We start from the raw sequence: 26,626 nt of genomic DNA, 5'->3' as shown, positions 1-26,626 counted from the left end.
TAAAGTACATTCCCTTAACACACCTGTAAAGTAATTGATTACTTTAGTTTGTTCCTAGTAAGTTCTATTTTAGTGTTTTTCTTTATCCCTAGCTGGTGTGGCTCAGTGGGTTGAGCACACCGAAAGGTCGCACACTGAAAGGTTGCTGGTTCCATTCCTGGTCAGGGCCCATGCCTGGTTGTGGCCCTGGGTTGCGTGCGAGAGGCAACCAATCAATTGAGGTTTCTCTCACACATCAATGTTTCTCTCTCTCTGTTTCTCCCTCCCTTCCTCTCTCTCTAAAAATAAATAAATAAAATCTTAAAAATATTTTTTCCTTGTATGTAAAGTCTAGGCCACATGAGCTTGTTAGGTACCGGTTATATAATCTTGTTAGGTTATTGTCTAGACCACTTATTTTCATCCCAAATGATCGAATTCATTGTCATCATGTTTATATTTCCGACTTAAGCCTTTTTAGTCTTCTAAATTTGTTGCTTCCCAATTTGGCTATCACTCACAAAATTATTGAGAATTACGAGCTCTTGTATGCTCTTTATGATCTCTTTAGGCTAATTTTTCTTAATGCTCTCTAATGAATAGATGTAATCACTTCAGATCTATAAGATATTCACCTTCCCATGTGTCTTTCTAATATTTTTGAAGTAGGACTCTCTAAAGCACAGAGGCTGCAGAAATCTTTTACAGTTTATAAGTTTTTCACTAACCTGACTCACATCCATCCCTCTCCTTGAGGCTCCCTTGCATCCTCCCACTGGTTTCAGTAGATTAAGAGTATATAGATTTTCTGCTGTAGCAGATCCTTATTTTATTCCTTAAATGTATTTCTATGAAAATCAAACCAAGAATAAGAAAGAACAGTATATTTCTGTGTTCATGCACATTCACGTGTCTGTGTGTACAGTGTGTGTGTGTGTGTGTGTGTGTGTGTGTGTGTGTGTGTCGGATAATGCCTCCTGTGCATCACACTCTCTGCTGCGCAGTGACTGCCAGGTGATGTGAACTGTTATTGACATCAGTACATCTGTTGGGCCAATAAGTGATGTAGATTACCCATATCATTACTTCTGGTCACTGACATAAAGTGTAAGATTGTAGACAAATTTACTAGTAAGTGAATTCAGGCCTATTGCTCAATTCTCTTTTTTAATATGCCGCTATTTGGTTCCCAAGTCTGTATATTGAAAGTTATATTTGAGTGATTTAAAAATGTTTAAATAGTTATATATTGAAGCCAGTGGATTTTATTATGTCCCAAATGCTCGTGATGTATAATTCTTACAAGTTTAATTTAAACTATATTTAACAATGTAATGGCATAGATTAAACTGTCGACTTTTATGTAGTCATAATACATGACTCTTACTCAGGTTCTTATTTTGGTTAGGTAAGCTATTACTATTTTAAAAATACTTCTTCCGAGAAATAGTAATAGACTGTTAATTGGTTTCATGTGTCTGGTAGGTTACATTGAAATCTTACAGTGTGATGTTAATGAGCCTAGAAATCTAAGATAGGACATAGTGATGACATTTTAAAGACAGAACTCCCATAAATACAGTTTTACTCCATGACAAAAATAGCTTTGTCAGATGGAGCTGCCAATTGCATTGGAGACCAGGTCAGAATTTGGAAACCCAACCCATTCTTTTTCATCAGTGAAAGAAACTAAACTAGACCTCTCCCAGATGGTGGCTGTGTAGTCAGTTTCATGCAAGGAAGATACTGTATGGTATAGTTCTTAACATCTTATGAATAAGGTGCTTACTTTCTGCTTGGAATTTTTATTATTGCTGCAGAGCATGACTGTCTAGCAAATTCTGTTCCTATATTCATTGGCATTTGGTTAAGTAAAGCCTATATAACTCAAGGATTGCTTACGAAGTGTGACAAATTAAAGGGTAGGAAGCTCCCCGTATCACTTCGGATCTGGAAGCGTGATGCTCTAAAAGACTGTCAGCAGGTCGCTCAGAAAGCTCCTTGTGCATGGCCGCGTCAGAGGCTCCTCCCAGATTCCCTCCCTCCAGTGGGCACCAGTCCTGGAGATGGCTGTAAGCGTGTGCTCACGAACTCTCAGTTTTTCCAGTATTCACATGAATTCTAAATCTGTTACTTCCGGGTATTTGTGTTTATAAACATTTCTATACATAAATTTTAAAATTCAATAACATTAACAAGTTTCCTGTGATGAAAAAGTAGTGTCAGAAACTCACCTTAACCCATTCAGTTTTAAAGGAAAGTCTCCTATTAGGTGTAGAAAATGATTTGGAAAATAAACTTATTTATAACTTGCTTTATTAAATCCCTGTGTTCCTGCTTTGCACCATAGTGAAGTAAGTAAGATTTTAATGGAAATCAAGTAGACTTTTTAGGGATTTGATTTAAATAGTAAACAGTACAGTTTACATTCAGGGTCCCCAACCTCTGGGCCACAGACTGGTACTGGTCCAGGCCTGTTAGGAACTGGGCGGCACAGCAGGAGGTGAGCTGGAATGTAATGCATTTAAATCATCCCGAAACCATCCCCATCTGTGGAAAAATTGTTTTCCACAAAACCGGTCCCTCGTACCTAAAAGGTTGGGGCAGCCTGTTTACATGGTCTGTCTCAGCAAAGAAGGCTGTTTTTTACAAATAGTTGTTTATAGGAAGGAGATAGCAGAGTAGTTGAGGACAGAATTAGATCTGGGCCAACAGGTTCAAATCTGATCTCTTCGTACCGCAGTTTCTTCTGTCACAAAGCAGGGATAGTAATAATTCCAACACTCTAGAGTAGTGGTGAGGATTAAATAATATATAAAAATATGTAGAACAGTGCCTAGCATTTGTTAAGCACTGCATCAATATTGGGTATTGTTTTTTAAAATGACATGTTGTATACTCATGTACTAATTGTCAGATGTTTTCTGCAGTAGAACTTTCCATTACTTAAAAATGTAATTAAGAAATTTTTCCTTTATTTTTACTGTTTGCATTATTACAGATGGCTGCATTATCCCCCTTTACACCGACCTCCCTGTTGCCCCCACCCCCTTCCCCAGGCCATCACCACACTGCTGTCTGTGTCTGTGAGTCACGCATCTATGTTCTTTGGCTGATCCCTGCACCCTCTTTCATACAGTTCCCCTTGCTCCTCTCCCCTCTAACACCTGTCAGTCTTTCCATGTATCTGTATTTCTCTTTCTGTTTTGTTGGTCAGTTCAGTTTATATTATCGACCTTTGAAAAGTCATCATGTTATAAAATGAGAATTCTACTGGCATCGTAAGCTAGAAGTTATTCCATCACCTCATTCTTCAACTCATGTCTTAGAAGAAAAAACAGACACCTATTGAATATATCCCCCCATATTTAATATCCATACACTTGATAAATTTGTAAGTCTACTCTTGTGAATGATGACTATGTGATAGATCACTTAAATTATATATTCACTCCTATAACATTATGATAGAATATATAACATTTCAGGGAAATTAGATGAGGTTTGAGTACCTTGGGAAGTAGATGTTGAACCTAAAAAACATGTTCATTTTTCTGGATTATTTATATTTGGAAATAATAATGAATTCTGGTCTCTTACTTGAAATGTCAGTAACATCAAAGCTGCATGTATCTTTTGAATTGGTTTTATCCTGGAAAACAAATATGAGTATAGTTCTCTGTCTTCGTCCTATTAAACTCAGCAGCTTTTGATGTGACTGACCACGTCTTTATTTTTGAGTCTCTTTTGGTACCTTGGTTACTGAGTATTCGGAAGTTTCATAATAAACATTCATTGACTTTCTGTTTATAACTGTTTCCTTTATTATAATTTATTTCTAATTAATTTGTTCAATAGAAAATGGGCTCACACTTGCAAATAGATGAGGGAAGGAGGTTAATGATACTGATGGTATATTAACACAGAGGTACTGTATTACCCAACATTTTTAAGCTTTACATTACAGGAATTTATAATAATTTATTATTATACAATAATCATTAAAAATATCAAGGCACTGAAGAATTCTGCAATGCCTAGAAGATACTAGGTCATTATTAAATTATGTCAATTTTGTTTCTGCATTAAGAGTAATCTGTAGATTTTTCTGCTCCTTTCACAATTGATAATAACCAGAAGTCCCCATTTCTTAGCCAGCTGGATAATAAAAAATTGATGGGATTTAAATTTGTTCAAAACATTGTTTTCCATTTTTTAGTGGAGTACACAGATAGACCTCCAGAAAGGGTGGAGGAAAAGTATAATGGAGATCATATTGCAGTCATGATAACGGCCAAGTTTAGGGGAAACCTGGGGAGAAAATAACCAGAAATTCAGTAAATTGAAGAAAACAAATAAGAAATATCTCTAGAAATTATTTTTGTGAGAATAAATTCAAGTGGCACTTTACCCTTGTTTTACAGAAAAAGTTATCAAAGTCTTGACCAGTTATCAGCTGAAGTTAGCCTTTCTCAGACTTCACTGTATCCCGGTCAGTCCCAGGAAGGAGAAGGGAAACAGGACACGCTAAATTCAATCAGTGAAGGTAAGGGGAAAGTTCAGGTCGAAATCTCTCTTTCCTGCACGGTACTTTCATGATGGAGTGTTGCTGAAGAATAATGCTGATATTTCTGTGAAGTATGATAAGAATTAAGCTGCCATTAAGATGAAAAATGGTCCGCTCTTGTTTTTTTTTCTCATGTGATTGTGGCTAAACTTCTTGAAAGATGGTAATTTTTACCTTAATTTCTTCACTTCCTGTGTACTCTTCACTACCCACTCCGATCTGGCCTTTGTGTCTCTGCCACTTACCGAACTGATTCATCAAGGTGATTAACCACTGCCGTATTGCAAGTCGGTTCTGTCTTCATGCTGTTAGGCTTCAGCTTTTGATGTAACTGACCACTTCTTCACTTCTGAGTCGCTTTGGTACCTTGTTTACCGAGTATCCTTAAAAATGTGGGGAAGAAACATAAAGGAGGTTTTGTTTTGTTTTTTTCCTGTTACCGCTTTCAGCCGTGTTCCATCAACCCTCTTTCCGTTGGGCTGCATCTTCCTGAACACATCTTGGTCCAATTCCATAACTCTTCAGGACACTTCGAATGATCACATTTTAGTTTCTAAAGACTCAGCCTATTCGTTTTTAAACTGCAATAGTTTGGTTAGTTCAAAGTTCTTTTCTTCCCTACTGCTAGCATAGGCTGCAGTGTGAGGATAGATCGTCCCTTGCATTGGACAAGTGGTGCGGGTGTAACACAGTGCTGGCGTTTTCTCTCCCCTTCCCAGTTCTGTATATGCTGCTGTATGGGAGAGCCAGGGAAAGGCAGTTTCTTACCTCAGGGGCGCCTGCGTTCCTTTATGCCTCCAGTTTCTTCCCTGTCTTCTCATTGCAGTAAATGGCACAACTGTAGGCATTATCCTGGATTCTGCCCCTCTCCCTTATCTGCAAGTCCTGGCAGCTCCCCAGACAACGTGTGCTACGTACACTCTGACTCGTCTTCTCCATTACTGCAACCCCAGTCTACGCCACGCGGAGCAGGCCTCTTGGACGGATTACCGCCACCGCTTTTTCAGTGTCCTACGTCTCTCATTCCTGCCCCCTCATAGTTCCTTCAGTGATCTTCAAAAACATTGTATCCCCACTTGAAATTATGCAATGGCTCTTAATGACAGAATAAAATTCAAACTGCTTATCATGGCATCATAATTGTTGATAGAAAATGGTGAGAAGCTGTCACTTTTTTTCAAGAACCATTTGTTAAGCCCCTCATATGTGACAGGTATTATGCTAGTAACCCTAGCAGCTACCACATTCCATCAAATCTAAGATGCTTTGGATTTTAAGATACACCGTTATTTTACACCCCAACCAAAAAGAGAATAAAAATGCCAACAATTAACTGTAATGTTTCTGCATCTTAGCATTGTTAATATTTATTTTAAAAGATCTTTGAGGCTTTTAAACAAACTTTTATTAAAATCATATAACATAAAAGTCACTATTTTAAAGTATACAGTTCAATGGTGTTTATTATACACTCACATGCCTCTTAACAATGGGGATACATTCTGAGAAATGTGTCCTTAAGGTGATTGTGTTATTGTGCAAGCATCACAGAGTGCACTTACACAAACCTAGATTGTAAAACCCACTTCCTGTGTACTCTTGGCTGTGTGGTATGGCCTATTGCCCCTAGGCGACAAGCCTGCACAGCGTGTTACTACAGAAAACAACACAAGACTAAATCGAGCACAAGTGAGAATAGTACAAACAAGAGGTGCAGTAAACAGATGTAAGAGGCTGCTGGTATGACACAGCATATGGTTCCACAGCGCACCCTTTTGGAAGTAGAAAGGGTGCACTCTGGAATGATGACAAAAAGTATGTTAAACATGCAAGCCAGTACCGTAGCCATTACTTATCAAGTATCATATGCTGCACAGAATTAGACGTGCTATACTTTTACACAACTAGCTCTGCAGTAGGTTTACACCAGCATCACCACACACACGAGTAATGCTTTGTGCTAGCACATTATGATAGCCACATCGCTAGGCAGTAGGAACTTTTTCCAGTTCCATATAGTCTTACAGGACCAGTACCGTCCGGCATTAACTGTACCGTCCTTAGGTGGTGCATGGCCACCATGACAATCACCACGAATTCCGGAACATCGCCCTCACCCAGCAAAGGAGCCCCAAACACATTAGCAGTCGATCCCAACTCCACCTCACCCCAGCGCTTGGCAAATACTAATTTTTTTGGATTTGTCAGTTCTAGACATTCATATAATGAAATCCTGTGATAGGTAGCCTTGTTGTCTGGCTTCTTTGACTTAGCATAGTGTCCTCACAGTTCAGCCACCTTGCAGCATGTGTCAGTGCTTCGTTCTCTTATGCCTCAGTAGTATTCCTGTCTACGGATGTATCACAATTTGCTTATGCGTTCATTAGCTGGATGTTTGGGTTTTTTCCACTTTGGGGCTATTACGATAATGCTGCTATGAACATTCATTACAAGCTTTCATGTGAACATATACATTTTTTCTCTTGGGTTTATAACTACGAATGGAATTGGTTCAACCCTTTGAGAAACTGCCAGGCCATTTTTCAAAGTGACTTACCATTTTACAATCCCACCAGCAATGCGTAAGGGTTTCGGTTTCTCCACATACTCGTCGACACTTATCTTTTTTATTGTAGCCATCGAGTGGATGGAAAGTGGAATTTCATGGTTTTGATTTGCATTGCCCTAATGAGTAATAGTGTTGAGCATCTTTTCATGTGCTTATTGGCTATTTTTATATCATCTTCAGGGAAATGTTTGTTGAAATCTTTTGACCATTTAAAAATTGCATTGTTTGCCTTTTTATGATTGAGTTGTAATTGTTCTTTATGTATATTCTGGATAGTAGAACCTTATCAGATATGTGATTTGCAAAGATTTCCTCCCACTCTGGGGAATGTCTTTTTCACTTTCTTGCTAGTGTTCTTCAACTTACAGTTTCTGATGTTGACAAAGTCTTGCTTGTCTAGTTAATCTTTGGGTTGCTTGTGCTTTTGGTATGACATATAAGAAACCATTGCCCAATCTAAGGTCATGCAGATGCAAAAGAAAACAGTTAAGAGTTTCATAGTTTTAGATCGTACATTTAGGTCTTTGAACCATTTTCCATTTATTTTTGGTATATGGTATGAGCTAAGTGAACAACCTCATTCTTTTGCATTTGGATGTTGAGTTGACCCAGGGCCATTTCTCAAAAAGACTGTTCTTTCCCCCTGCACTGAATGGTCCTAGAACTCTTGCTGTAATACATTACCCACACGTGTACGGGTGTATTTCTGCATTCTCCATTGTATTCCCTGGTCTCTCTGTCTCTGCCAAAGCCACGCTACCTTCACTCCAGTGCCACACTGTCTTGATTGCTGCAGCTTTGTGTTAAGTTTTGAAATCAGGATGTGTGAGTCCTACGACTTTGTTCTTTTAAAATTTTTGTTGGCTATACAGAGTCCTTTTCATTTCCATATGAATTTTAAGATCAACTTGTCACTTCTAAAAAAATGATGGGTAATGAAGATGGAAAATGTTGCCATCTTCGCAATACTGTTTTCCAATCCAGGGAAAGACAGGAAGTTTTCTCATTCATTTCAACATTCATTTCTTTCAACAGTATTTTGTAGTTGTCAGTGCTTCTTTGGTAAAATTTATTTCTAAGTATTTGATTTTTTATTGTAAATGAATTGCGTTCTGATTTTATTTTATGATTGCTTTTAGACTTTAAGCATAGCCTTTAAAATTAATTTTACTCTTCTATATCTCTAATAAGGAAAATAAAAGTGAATTCATGAACATGAACTTCTTCGTGTTCAGAGTACACCTCTTCTGAATCATCTTTGAATCAACACTGTCAGTGACTGTGTGTACAACACCCTCCTCTGGGCCGACAGTGAGCCATTCCCTACAACACCACTTGTACTGTTGTAGTTGTAGGGATTGCTTTTAAGTCACCAATGAATATCCTGCACATTTTTATGCAGATAGTTTCCTACTTGACTAACTTATAGTTTCATCATCTTCCTCAGTTAAATCAAGTGCTTTTGGACGTTAAACAGCTTCTCTTTAAAGGTCATAGGAATCCCATGACAAATTGATGCTTGACTTATGAACAGAAATCCTACATCAGTCACACCAATTCATTGCTTCACAATTTCTTTTTTCTGTCCTGCGGAATGTCTTCTGTCTTCAGTTATAAGCTTGGCATAAGATAAGCAGTCCTTTTGCAGATGCCATCAGGCTTCATTACTTGGAGGGATTCTCCCTTGCTTAGGATTTTTTTCCCCCAAGGCAGTTTGCCTTGTTTTATAAGAAAGTATGCATTGCAGTAATTCCTGTAATGAATATTTGCGTCAGTAACATGAAATTTACAACCTATTTTCTCATGCTTTTCTATGAACAAGCAGCTGTGATGTTTAAGAGCAAGTTATACTGTAATATTTTTGAAGGCATTTCAAGCAGCCTATAAACAAACAGGTTACAATTAAGGTGATGCCAGTATGGCTACCTGTCACTATGTTCACGCAAGCACATGCAAAACAAGTATGTCACAACTCCCTCTTGGCCACCTACAACTTCGACATACATTGTTTCCAGTGGTTTGAAATTTTATTGCACTAAAGGATGACCATCCGTTTTCTTGGCCATTGATCTCGAAAAGATAACACAGTCCTTACACGACAGCTTAATATAACATTTTGCCTCCCTTTATGGCTTCAATAGTAGCTGAGAAATTTCTTTGTGCATTCCTTAAAATTAGGGTACATATTTACTGCCTGTTTCCTCATTAACCTATTCTTCCCCTCCCCCAACTTCTCCTCCTCAAGAGTTGGCGTTCTCACCATTCACTTACTGGTTCTCAAAGCCTGCTGAGTCATCCATGGCTCCTCCCACCTAACACTTTGCCTTTACCAAATCCTACAGGTTTAAGTTTCTAAACATTTTTACACGTATTCGATACTCCATAGTCCTTTCTACTGCTGACCAGGTCCAGGCAACTGCCATAATCTTTCTGGTTTCCCTACATGCATTTTATTTCCCTCAAAATCATGCTTCACAGACCCCTCAGGTATTTAAAATTTAACCATGAAACTCACTTATGTAAGAGGCTTCAGTGGATCCCTAGTATATGAATGTGACCAAGAATGTAGTCTCTTAATTCAGAATACACAAATGTATTATTATGATTACATCAAGATAGATTCCTTAACATAAACTCTAAAGTGTCCTAGAGCTTTTAACTATTTCTCTAGTCCAGGGACTTTTCAGCTGGTGTGCCACAAGAATTTTTAAAACATGCAATACCTGACTATTTAGTCAGGGGCACTGACCACTTTGACAAGCTTAGATTGTCAAATAAAAAATGACAACAGCCAACACAATAACCGTCCACTGTGAATGAATCAAAATTATACCTATTTTTTGTCAGAACGGCAAAAAGTACTTTTTTATGGTGTGCTGCAGAATTTCAGTGATTAGTTTCTGTGTGCCCTGAGATGAAAGCGGTTGGAAATCGCTGCTCTAGTGTCATTTCTGGCTTGCAGCTCCCTGTACCTCTGGTGCTGATCCTTCCCTCTGTGTCTTTGCTCATGCTAGCCCTCTGCAGAGCCTTCTTCAGTCTCTGCCTCCCTGGTTATGCTTGTCCCCGGGGTTCACTTCACGGGTCACTTTCTCCCTGAAACTTCTCTCATTGCCCCAACCCTTCTGATTTGGTTTGGATACTTTCCTCTGAGTCTCCATAATACCCTTGACCTACTGTTATCACTGCACATACTGAATTTTATAAGTTTCTTTTTGTATCTGTTTCCATTATATAATAAATTCCCTATGGGTAAGAAGTGATTCTTAAATTTACCTTTTTTTATCACAATGCCTGGCACATAGAGGACACCTAGGGTCCTCTTAATGACATTTGCAGCAGTACCATCTGAAGAGCTGTAGAGTCCAGTCTCCATATCAGTGCATTTAAAGTAAAACTGGTTCTTCTTGGTATAAAACAAAAATCAATGTTCTGCTCCTAATGACGGATTTTTTTTCTGCTAGGGACTACTACTCTGTCATCTGAGCTAGAAATTTTGTTAACCTTACAAGTTCTTTTCCCCCATGTCAATGAATTGCTTTTAAAATATTATTAGCTCCGATTTAGCATACTTGTTATTTTTTACGTTTATGTATATTCATATATGTATTAGTGTCTGTTGCCATAACAATATTCAAGAATATACAGTATTTTGTAAAGTAAGATGTTTTTAATGGTTTTAAGTCCTTATTGGTATCATCCTTCAAAGACAATTAAATATTTATTTTATCCTAATTTCCAGGTAAAGAAGATACTCCCTCATTACTTGGTCTCTGTGGGTCTCTAACATCAGTGGCAAGTTACAAATCTCTAACTAGCCTAAAATCTAATGACTATCTTGCAAGTCCTACAACAGAGATGACAAGTCCAGGCCTAACTCCATCCTGAGAAATATTATGTAAAAGCCAAAAGATTTTATGTTGCCAGTGTTCTACTTACACAAGTTTGACTGCTGGGAAAACCTTGGGGATTTTATATTGTTGTGGCACAAGTCTGGGATTCTGTGGCGTAGAGTTCAACCCACTCCATGTTAATGAGTGAAAAAAAAATGGTCCTGCCATTTCTCATTTTAATGTTCTTCTATTTGTCACTGAGGAAGTTTCAAATGAATAGACCTAAAACCAACATTCAAAGATCCTCTAAATTAATAATCCTTTACAAGTTGTACATATTATTCAGTTGATTTTCATATAATGTATCGTAATTGCCAGAGACTGAGTTCAAGGTTTTATTCCAGAGACTTAAGCTACATACTTTCTTTCCTCTTTTATTCAGTCATTAAAACACTTCTAAAAATGACTTAGTAATTTCATATTTCATTAATTTCTTCCAAGGTTCCAATGTGTAAAAGCCTTGCTTTGAAATAAGGAGAATGCTCCCAGCTGCAGTTGGACAGTGGCTTATTGTTTTTCTTTAACAGTCGTCATTTGGTTTCAATGTTAACATCCCACTTAACGTTTTATAAGTTTTGTAGGCATGTGCATTTAGGCAGTTACTAAATTTGCTGATGTCATAGGGAAAGTATTTTACAATATTTTAGGCCATTTAGGGAAAATGAGTACATTTCTTATTCTTTGTCTCCCCCAAATTTTAACAGGTTGTCAATAAAAAACAATCAAATATGCCTCAAAAATTAAACATGAAAGTGTAACAGATGTTGAAAAAGTGTTTGATCAGGAAAAATTTCATGTTCAATGAAGTATGAGCAGCTTTCACATTAGGATCGAAAGGGTGATCGCCATATTGCAGGGTCTGGCATCCGTGCTCTGTTCTACGCCTCGCGTGCGGCCACGGACTGTGTCTGTGTCTGGTTGTTTTACAGCTCCTACCAATCATGCCGCAATCTCATGTTACAGTTGATGTTAAAAATCCCTGCACTTCTACAGGTAAAACATAGTTTTCTTTTTTAAAAAAGCTATGAGCTGTATTTTAAACGTTTTTGCAATTTTTGGAACTATACATTTTGTCCCTAAAAATTCCACCATATTGGAAGAGAAAATGTATTATTATTTTCTACAGTAAGTAATACGAGGAAAACACAATCAGTTGTGCCAAAGAAGTTTTATACATTGTTTACATGAAGAGGCTACAATACTTACTGGGGACTTAATATGCGCTATATTTTTGTTTATTAATAAAACATTACATTCGAACTTAGTAGCTCTGACATATAGGAATAATGTTCCTCCTAAAACAATTTATTTTTATTGAGAGGAGGCAAGAAGTGTGAACTTATCACATTCATTCTTTGTATTAGAAATGTAGGAGTGTGTTGGTTCTCTACAATCTTTGGAGCTTTACTACCATAATTTGGAATTTAATAAATAGTAACAAGGCTAGTCTTGTATGTGAAACAGTTCAAACAATGTTATTTCAGGGACAAAGGAAGCCTGAAAACCCTTTAAAAAAGTTATCTCAGTTGTTCCAGAACTACTCAGAGCTTTATTATTTTAGCTTAAGACTTTAGTATTGTACTTGTAGAAATGCAAATATTCTTGAGAAATGGTATCTTTAATCTCTTAATTCTGTATGTGTCATTGTCGGTGAGGTATCCAAAGCAATTTTTACCCTGCATGGGGGGTGGAAGGTCTAAAGTGAGGACAATGGCAGTCCTGGGAGGAGGGAGTGCGAAATGGTTAGGGAGGGGAACTTCAAAACTTGTAGGCTGGCCTTAAGCACTTTTGCTGCTTTCCTAAGAACTCTCAGAATGTTTAAATGCTTTACCATCCACGGTCCACTCTCAAGTTGACACTTTCCTTCAATAATTAAAAAAAATCATTGTTAAACTTTTTCCATACTTTTTTATATTACAGAAAGTTAATTCGGGAGTCCATAATGGGTAACATTTTTCAGGTTTGTCTAATGTATAACTGTAACCTGTGCATCTCGGCGTGCTGCTAAACGCAGATGTAAACATGACACCTGACGATCATGGCTTCCCTCCTTTCTTGGAGCTCCTGGTATACAATTCATCTGCTAATGTGAATTCACATTTCTACGGAGTCCATTTCATACTGGTTAGAGATAGTTGATGTGTGCATGCGGAAACGACTTACGTCTCAATCTTTAGTTTTAGGTGATAGTGTTTATTTACGAACCTTCCCCAAAATAGAATGCTAAATTATATGCTAATATTTCTATGTGTATTTTGTTGCCTTGATGTATTATACTTGCTGCATGTATATTAAACATTTTGTACTATGCATCAGTGGTCTTATTTTATCCTTGATGAAAAGTTGCTTGATTCAGGTTGCACACTGAACTAAGAAATATGATAAATGTATGTTACTCAATGCCTAAACTACTAATATGAAAATGGTTTTGGGGAAATCCTTATTTCAACTCATATAAAATAAAATACATTTTATTTTTTAAAAAACATGACATGCTTTAGAGTATACACCAGCCACTAAGGTGCCCTGTGCAGCAGCGGCCCCGGCAGCATCACTGAGTGGAGCACATAATGGCCACCGTCTGTTTTCTCACCTGTCAAACGGAAACATCACCATCTTCTCAGCACCTGCGTGATGGCATCAGGATGATGTCAGCCCGTGAACTCACACGTATAAGTTTGTAAGAGGTAAGTGCCTGACGCAAGCTACTAATTAAGATAGACAGAAACCTTAAGTCAGTTTCTAAGTCATCTTTGACTTACATACAAGTTTTCAAGTGGTTAAAAATGTCTCACATTTACAACTTATGGAAATTCTGATCAAGTTCTACCGTCAGGTAAAATCTCTGATAAACTGATACACTGGATTACCTCTGAAATGTCACATGACTGCTTCGAAAACCTGAGATCTTATATATTTTTAGTTAGTTCACTTGGCTCTTCTTTAAACAAAGCAGCTTCTATGTAGGTTCAGCCTTTGTTCTTTTTAACTCATAGGAAGGGGGAGATAAATTTATATCAGTGTCATTAAAGTACCTTTTAAAAGCTTATTTTAGTCCAAACTAAACTTTTAGAATATTTTTAAATAGGTCACCTTATTATAAATCACTTTTTCCATACCGTCAGTTGTTTCTAAAACACAGCTAAAACCAAATTAAATTTTCACTACATAACCCCTGGCCTTACTACGTGACACATCCTGCTGTTTTCTGTGTTGTGCCGATGCTATCCTATTTTCTTCTGTTAGAGGTAAGTGCTGGTGCTGAAAAAGACCAAACCCTAACTCGATAGTTATTAGAGTTGTACCAAAAATACTTCCTTTGTTTCCTGTTTCTTTCTTGGTCCTTGTGTGGCACACAAGGCCTCTGACTATGTTCCTAATCTGAACTCCTGCCCCATTGCCGTGTGGTATGTACACCCTTTGTTCAAAGGGCTGGGGCCACATCCCGTTGCCTGCCTCCAGGTACGTCTCATTGGCATCACCTGTCCCAGTTGTAGAGGCATTTCCTGCCCACTTTCTCTCCGTGCCCAGGTTGAGTGAAGAGCCCCTCAGCTTTCCCCTTACTCCCCTCACACAACTCCATCAATCATAGTTCTGAAACCTACTTGAGGCCAGTGACAGTTTCTGAACCGTCTTATCCCCAGTGTTTTTCCTACTGCCACCACATGAAAGGGCTCAGTAAGTGCTGAAAGACAGATTACATTTTGGGGAAAAGCTCAAAAGTGACAGACTAAATTTTCTGACATCCCTGGAATTTGTGCCCTGGAACAAGGGAGGGAAGAATTTAAAGGAGGCATATATGGTGACGCATAGTGAATACTTTTCCTTAGAAATAAAAGGAAAACTTACTTTTGTATTTACTCGTTTGAAAAGTCGAATATGTATTATATGAAAAGTAGCAAACAATACTGTTATAAAACATTTCTTAAAATTTACACAAAGTAAATATGTATGTTAGAAAATTTATCATTAATAAAAGGAAACTGTTTCCTTTCAGAAACATTACCAAGAACACAATTTGTAGCCAAACTCTGTGTGGTTGCTACTTATTTTTTTAAAGAAAAGTATTAATGCTTATTTACTAAAGTAGAGAAAAAGCTGAAGCTTTCTTTCATCCTTCTTTTCATCCAGATACATGGTGTGCAAGTATGTGTTAGAAAATCTAGGGAATTAGATTCAGGTTATTTTAGTCATAAATAGTAACAATTTTCCACAAGTGCAATCACTATTGGGGGTAGGGCTGGAAATTTCCCTTCTGGTATTTATAAGCAGTCATGTGACTGCTTTTTGAAGCACAGTCCTAAATTTCAGTATTTTTGCCTTTTTCTACCAATAAGTTATCAAAAAGAAGCAGCAAAACCAAGGTATAGTGCTGTTAAACAGCAGTGTTCAAGATAAACGTTCACACATGTTATATGAAAATATTTAGCTAAAGACAGTGATAATTTTAACTTAAAATATTTTAATGAAAATTAACTTGAAATCATAAATATTTTAAGTTTTTATGGACATGTTGCACATTTAATGTAAATCAACAGGATAACACAAAAGGTTACAAATTTTATATCGTTTATTTCTGGTAACACACTTAAGCTCTTTTCTACTATAATACAAATACATTAATTCCTCCATGGACACTAGAGATTTATCACCCAAATATATTACCTATTTTAGGGGCAAAAATGCTTCACATTTTCATAAAATACACATAGACTTCAATAAAGTGCTTTTTCTTAAGAGTATGTATATCCGAAGACATTCAAACAAATATAAAAAAAGAATATTATTTCTTACAGTCATAAGCTAAATTACTTAGGCATTAGCCTATAGTGACCAAAAGCTATTTCTTCAAGAAAACTGTCTGTTTAGTCTCCTGTTCTAGCATACTAATGTGAGATGCATATCAGCAAAGGAAACTTTGGAAATATTCTGTGACTGACAGTGTATTCATATCAAATTTAGTACGACAGGCAAATAGAAGAGTGACCTAGAGAGCTCCACAGCAGCATGAGTTGCAGCGTGGCTGTGCCAAAGCGTCACTGTTACCAGTCTAGACACGACGCTGTCCACTGTGCACCCATGTCTGACTTGGGTGAGCATTTAATACAATCAGCAAAACCACTCCCTCTTGCAGAAATAATGGTAACATTATTTCTTTACTATCTAACTCAGATTATTGCTTCCAGTACTTAAGGAATAGTTTTTCTTTATAAAAAGCTCTATGGTTGTGATTTCTGGAAAATCTCTCTCAATATTTCAAAAATTAGGATAACAAAACTAATTTTAAAATAAAGATTGTGATTTAGAGTCAAGGTAGAAATTCATGTCAATTATTGGCAGGAAAGATACAAAATCTTTGTATGATAACATAAAGGCTCTAGCCTAAGAGTCTCCATCTCATTATTTGGCTGTGGTTATTTCCAGATGAAACAGCATCACTAGTACTGCTGTCTTTGAGCATTTTGTTTCTGGAAAAAATCCTTTCCAAATTCATACGTACTTATCATAATGGCACAAGCAGGAGCAATTTTAATTAAACGGGGAATTAGGCCTGCAAAGAGAACAGGAAAAAAATCAGAAAAAATTTTACCTTTAAAAAATTTAAATTATTTGGTTTCATTCTGATGATCAAATTAAATGAAGTGATATATCAAATACTGTGCCATAAACTGGTATCAAAGAATAAGATAAACTTAGTGCTGATCCCCTCACTTTCACTCCATGTTACTTTATATAGGAATTTTAACTTAAAACATTTTTAAACTTAGAGAAAAGATGTTTAGAGAAATCATAAATGTGAAATGTTTTCAATAATTTCCGGCTGAAGAGTTAATTTAGGAAGGATAGATTTTAAAGTAAAAGTAATTTTATTCAATGATTTGGTAAAGCAAATATTTTTACCTGTAAATAATCCAGAAAACCCATTCTTAGCAACAATGTTCTTCATTATAACCCAGGTTGACGAGGGCATAGAAACTAAATATTAAAAAAAAAATCATTATAAATTACCACTTAATTTCTAAGTGGCCTTTGGGATTCATTAAAAGGAAAAATTAGAAAAAGGTTGTAAGTTTAAAGGTGTGTAGGACTAGATGTAATCAAAGAGGAATATAAAGAAGGCTTCTCCTGAACTGATGTTTAAGCTTGGTAGTGGATATTCTTTCTTCTTTTTCTACATCTTAAAAACTTCCATAATGAAAAAAATTAAAGATGTATAGAAATATCACAGGGTTCCCTAAGCCAAAGAGAAGTCCTGATAACCATTTTTCATTAAATTTTTATTGCACACATAAAAATATTTTTTTTCTAAAAAGAGTTTCTGAAGAAAACAGCTCACTCTTCCTAGTAAGGTCCTACTTTATTAAAACGTTTCTGAATAGCCCTGGCTGGTGTGGCTCAGTGGATTGAGCACCGGCCTGTGAACCAAAAAGTCACTGGTTCAATTCTTAGTCAGGGCACAAGCCTGGGTTGTGGGGCCAGGTCCCCGGTAGGGGGCACACAAGAGGCAACCACACATTGATGTTTCTCTCTCTCTCTTTTTCCCTCCCTTCCCCTCTCTAAAAATAAATAAAATCTTAAAAAACAAAACTTTTCTGAATAGATGGGCCAGTTTCGAAACAAATTAGATTAGTACTGTCTCCTCCACAGGGCAGATTTACCCTCTAACAGTAACACCTCACTTACTTTCAACCACTCAATAACTGGGACCTATAAAACATTAATTTATATTTTAAAAAGTCAGCAAAACTAGATTTAATTGAGGTTCAAACATAAAGCTTAAGAATGAGCAGTAAATACACAAAGTTCACTTACCTTCATTTTACACAGTGATCTAAGCAGCTGGTTTAGCCCAGACTACTAGATGCAATACCTAAAGAAGTCGGCTAAGTAGCAGGCACACTACCATGTGAACACTGAGACAGCGGACAGGCTGAAGATTTCAGTCTTTATTTGAGATGAACTGGGTGATGGGCAAAAACACTCCGATATTTATTTACCTCACTAGCTTCTGAGAACTGCATTACAAAACTCATGTACATTGTGAACTCTGGGTCATTAAAACAGATTAAATCACACATTATTAAGCATGCCTAAGAAAAAAGGGAAAGATTAGAGAAAGATGTATTTCAAAAATGGCTTTCAGAATTTTGCCGTTTAATGGAGTGGGGCTCGTTACTCTTGCGCTCTAGGGTTATCTATATTGGCAAGTGTAGCTATATTTTATTCACTTTAATTGCTGTATGGTATTACATTATATGGATTATCACAATTTGGCCATTTCCCTGCCAGGCACATTTAGATGGTTTCTAACTTTTGGGGATTAAAATCCTTCAGTGACTATCCCTTGTACATGTGCAAAAGTTTCTCTAGGACATGTATCTGGGAGTGGACCTGCTTATGCAAAATGCATTTCTTGATATTGCCAGATTATTCTCCAAAGCAGTTGTTCCAAATTTATAGTCTCACTTGCAAAGGATGGAGATCCCCATTGCTCCACATCCTCGCCGACAATCCAGTGCATATACAATGCTCTCTTACTGCTATCCTAGTTGGCATTTTCCTTATTAATACTAAGACAGAGCATTTTTTAGAAGTTATTAGCCAAGTGTAAACATTTTTAAATGATTTTTAAATTTCTGTTTAAGTATTTTAAGATATTGAATATGTTCAGAGAAAAAGAAGTTTAACTTGTGGAAAACAAATCTCAGCCAGGTTTAAAAAGCTAAAACCAGAGGTTTAACGTTAAGAAATTAAATATAATGCCCTAGTTGGTATGGCTCAGTGGATTGAGTGCAGGTCTGTGAACCGAAAGGTCGCTGGTTTGATTCCTAGTCAGGGCACATGCCTGGGTTGCAGGCCAGGTCCCCAGTAGGGGGTGCACATGAGGCAACCGATTGATGTATCTCTTGCATATTGATGTTTCTCTCCCTTTTTCTCCCTCCTTTCTCTTCTCTAAAAATAAATGTAATCTTTAAAAAAATGAAATTAAATATAAATAATGCTTTCCTAAGTGAGGTAAAGGTTAGCTCTGTTATAGCCTATAGCAGCTATTAAACCCCAATGTGCTTCTCCACTAGATTATGAACTCTTTGAGGACTTGGCTACCTCCTCATCTGTCTGAGTACACAGCGTGGTGCCCAACACCAGGTAGGCACTCCGTCAGCAGGCGGCTGTTTAATGGATGAAGGAGGGAGACACGTTCTCAGTGCATTTATACAGAGATCATATTCTGCAGTGGAACTGACCATATTTTCTTTTCTTGCTCAGAGATAAAGGATTTGGGATAGCTGAGCTATGGAATGGAGGAATCCACTTCCAGTGGAGCTGATTTACTTTTTTCATGGGGATAAATAACAAATAGAAATGAGAAAAAAACGGGCTTTTATCACTCGAATCAGAAGTGCAATTTGCAATAGAAACATACCTTGCTAAATATAAATGGCTCATAGATAAAGCTGAGTAACAAGTAAAAGTGACCAACAATAATCATGGAAAATTAAGACCCAAGGCTTACTACTTAAGGCTTATCCTTTTGGGTTTAAATAGAGAAACATTAATTAGAAAAAAAAGTGACAGGTAAGAGGTAAATTGAGTGAAAGAAGATGCCTCTCTGCTGCCAGTCTCAATGAGGATGTGCAGGCATCTAACCAACACTGTCAAAATATACAAGCTAGAGCCCCTCCTTACACTGTTAAGTAAGAGTCCACTGAGGGTGGTGCTCAGCTCTTGGTGCAGTGGAAAAAGGAAGATGAAACAAAATAATTTGAACTATAAAGGGAGAAAAGAGGATAGGGCTTAGACAGCTAGAAGGCTCATTCCTAAACCAGGGAAGTAGGGGAACCCTGATAATAAACCTCTAATGTTTTAGTTTGCTTCTATTAGAAGGGACTAAACTTTCGTTAAGTCAAGAACAAAGTTATCACTAGTGTTCACCAGACTCGTTTTCAGAGGTCCATAACCAATGTGTCTTTCAACATTAGAACACGCATTTTATTTTGTATGCAAATGTTCTGGTGGGTTAGAACAATTATTTACATTATAATACAATGCTTACACACAGCGTATATGATGCAATTTTGTAACAGATAATTTCCAGTGGGTTTGCTACACTTTCTACAGATAATAAACATTAACAGAATGGATCTAGTGGACCTAAGTAAGAGTACACTTATGTTCTAGAAGAAACTGTAGGTTATAAAGAAGTAAGAATAAATGGAGTAATAGGAAAACATCAAAAGAAGGGAAGCTAAAAATATATAGAAAAAATCAAATAAAATGGAACAAAACACAGTAAGACAAAAAGGTTTTCCAGTAATTTACTATCCTTCACCCTGACTTGTCCAGATCTATTTGAAAAAGATACTTACATAATGTAATCTTCTATATAGAGCACATATAAGATTCAACTGATGGCAGGCAAAATAAATAGACTTTAAGATTTCTTAAATTTTTTGTTTAGTGTATATTTTCCTGGGTATTCCATTCTAAGAGCATACTAGTTTCAGTTAAAGAGTAAAGCAAAGGGAAAAATAATCATCCCTATTTCAGATATCCCTAACTTAGTATCTGGAAAGAAAAACAAAAATTTTCATGGTGTCTTAAAAAAGTTTTAAATTAAACTTACTTTTATGACATTCATACATCCAAAGTTGTGTCTGCTTTTGTGTTTTTACCACATCAAATGGCAAAGTCATGACAGCTGCAAACTGTCAAAAAGAAAAACTGATTAATTTAAGCCTGCCTTTAAATTTCCCTAAAATTACATTCTTTTAATTAGCACATTACTTAATAATTTATTCTTGTGTGTGGTGTAAGAAGGTGGTCTAAGTTTTATTTTTCTGCACCTATCCAATTTTCCCAACACCATTTATTCAATAAACTACCTTTAGCTTATTGTATGTTCTTGCTTCCTCTGTTGAATATTAACTGACTATAAAGGTGTGAGTTTATTTCTGGGCTCTCTATTCTGTCCCACTGACCTGTGTGTCTGTTTTGATGCCAGTACCGTGCTGTTTTCATTACTATTGCCTTATGTAGGGTTTATTAGGTAGCATGATTCCTCCAACTTTCTGTTCTCATGATCACTGTTGCTGATACACTGCTGGTGGGATTACAAATTGTTACAACTGCTATGGTAAACAGTTTGAGGTCCCTCAAAAAATTAAAAATAGAATTACCATGTAATCAAGCCATTCCTCTTCTGTGTACATACCTAAAGGAACTGAAAGCAGGGTCTTGAAGATATATTCATATGGGGGGAGGACCAAAAAATACCCCCAGAATTTATTTATAAAAAATCATGTATTTATTCTTACACGTTTAAACTTCAGTCACCTTCAAAGCACTCTCGATTTGATGCAATACACCTAGGAGGATGTGTTTTCCACTGCTCTAAACAGTTTTTGAACTCATCAATTTTGATGACTTTTAGTGCTTCCGCCATTTTTTGTTTCACCTCTTCCACATCACCAAAACGTTTCCCTTTGAGAACTTTTTTCATGCAGGGAAACAAAAAGAAAAAATCGCTCAGGACAAGATCGGGTGGTGAATGGGACACGGGGGTCGTGTCGTTTTTGGTTGAAAACTGCTGAACACTTGGTGCGGTGTGGGCAAGTGTGCCCATAAATCACCCATCAGGAAATGGGCAAACATGTTGAAAGAGTCTTTAAAAAAGAATTCACTGAAGCTGAACATAGCCTTTCAAAACAACGCCAGCTGGTACACTGATACGGATGGGTTCCTAGAAGACTCATCTAGTGGGGGAAGCCTATACTACAAGGGGCTGCCCTCCAGAAGACCATTCCAGGTTTTGGGGTCCCCCTCATATGTGTACTATAACAAAAACAGACACAAAATGCATCCTGAAATATTCGAATGGCTGGTAATTTATTTCCTCAAAATAGGATAGTAAACATTTAGAAAATTTTTAAAACAGTGCAGCTCAAAAGTGCTATTTCAAAAGACATGAAATGTTTAATATTTTGTTATGTTTCAATAGACAATTATCATTATTCTAGCATATTAACAACAAAACAAACTTACAGAACCAGACAAAGCCCCTGAAGTGAAGTTGATCATAAACGTCGGTTCATATACACCCAACTTCTCACACAACCACTTCTTTAAAAGTTCATAGTTATACCAGTACATTGCTATAAAAACAGAAAGAAATGAACACATAATTAGAAATGAAATGGGACGTTAAAGAAAATATTTATGAGGTTGTATATTAAAGGAAAGGAGACATTCTAACCTGTACACATTATTCTGTTTATACACGTATTAGGTGAGTTTTTTTTAAAAGGGACCAAATTCTCAATAATGTGCAAGCAGTCTGATAAACAAACAAACAAACAAAAACTATGCGTCGGTGAAATAGGACTTTAATTCCAAAACCTGACAAAGACAGTAGGAGAAAGAAAAGTGCCAATCTCATTCACAAACATATGTGTAAAATCCTACAAAGATTAAATAATAAAGAGCAACTGAAGCTAGAGGTACTTCATAAAGCATCTCATGCACTCTGACTAGACTGGATTATCTGAGGAATGCAAAGGTAGCAAATACAATAAACCTGTTAAATGCCACACATCACATTGACAGAACCCCAGGGTCACTTTCATTTAAAGCAAACACATTTCTGGGAAAACAGGGTTAAAAGAGAACTACTTTAACTGAATAAAGGATATGCACCAAGGACGTGATGCTGGGATAACTACCTATCCACCTGCAGGGGTAAACGAAATTGAATACTTATTTCACTCCATAACCATATACATTTGTTATGTATAACAAATTAATTATACATAAATGAATGCAACGAAACAGTGCCCAGCCTCCGTAATAATCAGAAAAATGTAAGTTAAGGTGATGTAACCACTTTAAATTACTAGATAAACAAAAATTAAGAACTGAGACCATAAAAGTGCTGGGGAGGGCAGGCAGCGAAGCTGATAGATGTGTAGATCCACACAGCTACATTCAAATGTCTGTATTACCTAGTAAAATTCTGAATGTATGAAGCAGCGAATCTAATACTGGAGAAACTCTTGTATATGTACACTAAGAGCTGTATAGTGTTCACAGCAGCATTGATTACTCACGCACATGAGTAGAAATGAAGAAAATAGTTATAAAAATAAGAATAAACCTTAATTTTGCTTTATTAATGATAAGAAAACAGTTCCATTTACTATTGCAATAAAAAATGGTACCTAGGAATAAATTTAAACAAGGCAGTAAAAGACCTGTACTCAGAATATTATAGGACATTGAAAAAAGAAATTGAGGAAGATACAAAGAAGTGGAAGTACATACTCTGTTTATGGCTTGGAAAAAATGAACACCATTAAAATGTTCATACTACCCAAGCTAATCTATATAGTCAATGCAATTCCTTTAAAAAACAAATGGCATACTTCACAGATCTACAACAAATATTCCAAAATATTTATATGGAATAAAAAAAGACCCTGAATCACCTCAGCAATCTTGAGAAAGAAGAACAAAGTTGGAGGGATCACAGTACTTGGTATCAAACTATACTACAAAGCCAGGTGTAATCAAAACAGGCCTACAGATCAATGGAACAGAATAGAGAGCCCAGAAATAAACTCATATCTTTATGGTTAATCAATATTTGCCAAAGGAGGCAAGAACATACAAGGCAATAAAGAGAGTCTTTTCAATAAACTGTGTTAGGAAAATTGGAGAAGTACATGCAAAAAATGAAACTAGACCACCAACTTGCACCGTACACATAAATAAACTCAAACTGGATAAAAGACTTCAACGTAAGTCACAAAACTAAAAATCTAAGAAGAAAGCATAAGCACTAAAAGACATCTCTTGTAGCAATATTTTTGCCAATATATCTCCTAGGTAAGGGAAACAAAGGAAAAAAAAAAAAAATGGGACTACACCAAACTAAAAACTTTTGCACAGCAAAAGAAACCATAATACACAGCAAAGAGGGAACCCACTGTATGTGAGAACATATTTGCCAATGCTATTGGGTTGGCCAAAAACCCCCGTTTGTTCTTTTCCGTAAAATAAAACACATGTTTCATTTTCACCAATAACTTAATTGATTTGGATATTTTGAGTATGTCGGCTATCTCCCATGTGGAAATAATGTTGATTGTTCTCAATGTCTCGATTTGATCACTATCAACTTCAGTTAGTCTACGTGACTATAGATCATCATCCAGTGCGAAACCTCCAGCAAGAAACTTCACAAACCACTTTTGACACATTCGATCAGTCACGGCATCTTCTCCGTACACTGCACAAATATTTTTTTCTTTGCATTTCAGTTACATTTTTACCTTCCTTGAAACAATAAAGCATAATATACTGAAAATGTTGCTTATTTTTCCATCTTCAATATTGAAATGGCTATACAAACATTCACCAATTTTGATAAGTTTTTTGTTAAATGCATGCTGATATGACAGCTGTCACAATACAATCTAACAAACTTGTTTCAAATGAAGTTAAAGACAAGTGCTACTAGAGCCATTTTACAGAAAAAAAAAAAGAAACGAACTTTTTGGCCCAATACATCTGATAAGGGGTTAATTTCCAAAATATATAAAGAACTCAATATCAGGAAGATAAGAAATCCAATTAAAAAATGGGTGAAGCCACTTCTATTCAACACAGTATTGGAAGTCCTAGCCACAACAACAAGACAAGACAGAGAAATAAAAGGCATCTAAATTGGAAAGGAGGAAGTAAAACTGCCATTGTTTGCAGATGACATGATAGTGTACATGGAAAATCCTATAGACTCCACCAAAAAACTACTCAACGTAGTAAGTGAATTATGCAAAACAGTGGGATACAAAGTCAATATTCAGAAATAGAAGGCATTTTTGAACATCAACAACAAAGTATCAGAAATGGAAATCAGGAAAAAAAATCCCATTTGCTATAGCAACAAGAAAAATAAAGTACCTAGGAATAAACATAACCAAGGAGGTAAAAGACCTGTACTCAGAAAACTACATAACACTGAAGAAAGAAATTAAGGAAGACACAAACAAATGGAAGCATATACCGTTCATGGATTGGAAGAATAAGCATCATCACAGTGTCCATACTACCCAAAGCAATTTATAGATTTAATGCAATCCCTATTAAAATACCAATGGAATATTTCACAGATACAGAACATTTCAAAAATTTATATGGAACCATAAACAACACAAAATAGTTGCAGCAATTTTGAGAAAGAAGAACAAAGTATGAGGGATCACAATACCTGATATCAAACTATATTACAAGGCCACTGTAATCAAAACAGTCTGGTACTGGCATAAAAATAAACACAGCTTAATGGAAGAGAATAGAGAGCCCAGAAAGAAATCCAAGTCTCTATGATTAATTAATGTTCGACAAAGGGGAAAGAAGCATAAAATGGAGTAAAAATAGCCTCTTCAATAAATGCTGTTGGGAGAGCTGGACAGATATATACAAAAAAATGAAACATGACCACCAACTTATACCATATACAAAAATAAAATCAAGATGGATGAAAGACTTAAATATAAGTCGCAACAACATAAAAGTCCTAGAGGAGAACATAGGCAGGATAATCTCAAGATATTCCATGCAATAATATTTTCACTGATATGTCCCCTAAAGCAAGGGACATAAAGGAAAGAATAAACAAATGGGACTTCCTCAAAATAAAAAGCTTCTGCATGGCTTAAGAAAACATCAGCAAAATGAAAAGAGAACCAACTGTATGGAAAATGTATTTGCCAATGATACCTCAGACAAGGGTCTGATCTCCGAAATAATAAAGAACACACACAATTCCACTCCAGGAAGACAAACAACCCAATTAAAAAATGGGCAAAGGACCTGAACAGACACTTCTCCAAGAAGGACATGCAGAGGGCCGAGAGACATATGAAAAGATGCTCAGCATTGCTAGCCATCAGAGAGATGCGAATTAAAACCACAATGAGATACCACTTCACACCAGTCAGAATGGCCATCATAAACAAATCAACAAACAAGTGCTGGCAAGGCTGTGGAGAAAAGGGAACCTTAGTATAGTGTTGGTGGGAATGCAAACTGGTGCAGCCACTGTGGAAAACAGTCTGGAATTTCCTCAGAAAACTAGAAAAAGGAACTGCCCTTTGACCCAGCAATTCCACTGCTGTGATTATACCCTAAGAACCCTGAAACACCAATTCACAAGAACTTATGCACCCCAATGTTCATAGCAGCACAATTTACAATAGCCAATTGTTGGAAGCAACCTAACTGCCCATCAGTAAATGAGTGGATTAAAAAACCATGGTACATTTACACGATGGAATAGTACATAGCAGAGAGAAAGAAGGAACTTCTACCTTTCGTGACAGCATGGATGGAAGGGGAGGCTATTATGCTAAGTGAAATAAGCCTGTAGGTAAAGAGAAATAGCATATGATCTCACTTATAAGTGGAATCTAATGAACAAATAAACTAATGAGGAAAACAGAACCACAGACATGGAAACAAGGAGCAGACTGACAGCTTAAGAGTAAAGAGGGGCAGAGGGGAAAAGGTGAAAAGAAGTGGAAGAGATTAGTCGACTAATATGAATTATCCATGGACACAGAA

General features: G+C 36.5%; 2 protein-coding genes across 10 annotated transcripts in view; one reads left to right on the top strand and one right to left on the bottom strand.

Moving 5' to 3' along the window:
- Positions 1-13,387, top strand: part of RUNDC3B (RUN domain containing 3B) — a 122,937-nt gene extending 109,550 nt beyond the window's left edge. For 4 of the 8 annotated variants that reach the window (XM_053927006.2, XM_053927007.2, XM_053927009.2 and 1 more), the window contains 2 exons: positions 4,404-4,525; positions 5,373-6,151. In XM_053927006.2, the coding sequence (XP_053782981.1) occupies positions 4,404-4,525; positions 5,373-5,626 (376 nt within the window). In that variant the 3' untranslated portion in view covers positions 5,627-6,151. Of the gene's footprint in view, positions 1-4,403; positions 4,526-5,372; positions 6,152-10,854 lie in introns of those variants that run through there. The other 4 variants (XM_053927011.2, XM_053927008.2, XM_053927010.2 and 1 more) reach the window with 2 other exon arrangements.
- A 2,937-nt stretch (positions 13,388-16,324) lies between these two features.
- The window catches only part of SLC25A40 (solute carrier family 25 member 40), a 35,048-nt gene continuing 24,746 nt past the window's right edge, over positions 16,325-26,626 (bottom strand). For both annotated transcript variants that reach the window (XM_024559143.3, XM_053926980.1), the window contains exons 9-12: positions 22,049-22,158; positions 20,631-20,712; positions 16,907-16,981; positions 16,325-16,556 (exon numbers count right to left, since the gene is read on the bottom strand). In XM_024559143.3, the coding sequence (XP_024414911.1) occupies positions 16,444-16,556; positions 16,907-16,981; positions 20,631-20,712; positions 22,049-22,158 (380 nt within the window). In that variant the 3' untranslated portion in view covers positions 16,325-16,443. The remainder of the gene's footprint in view (positions 16,557-16,906; positions 16,982-20,630; positions 20,713-22,048; positions 22,159-26,626) is intronic.

This window comes from Desmodus rotundus, chromosome 6, assembly GCF_022682495.2.
Source record: "Desmodus rotundus isolate HL8 chromosome 6, HLdesRot8A.1, whole genome shotgun sequence".
Taxonomy (NCBI): domain Eukaryota; kingdom Metazoa; phylum Chordata; class Mammalia; order Chiroptera; family Phyllostomidae; genus Desmodus; species Desmodus rotundus.
Note: the sequence above shows the minus strand (reverse complement) of the source record. Positions and strands in the feature narration are given on the sequence as shown.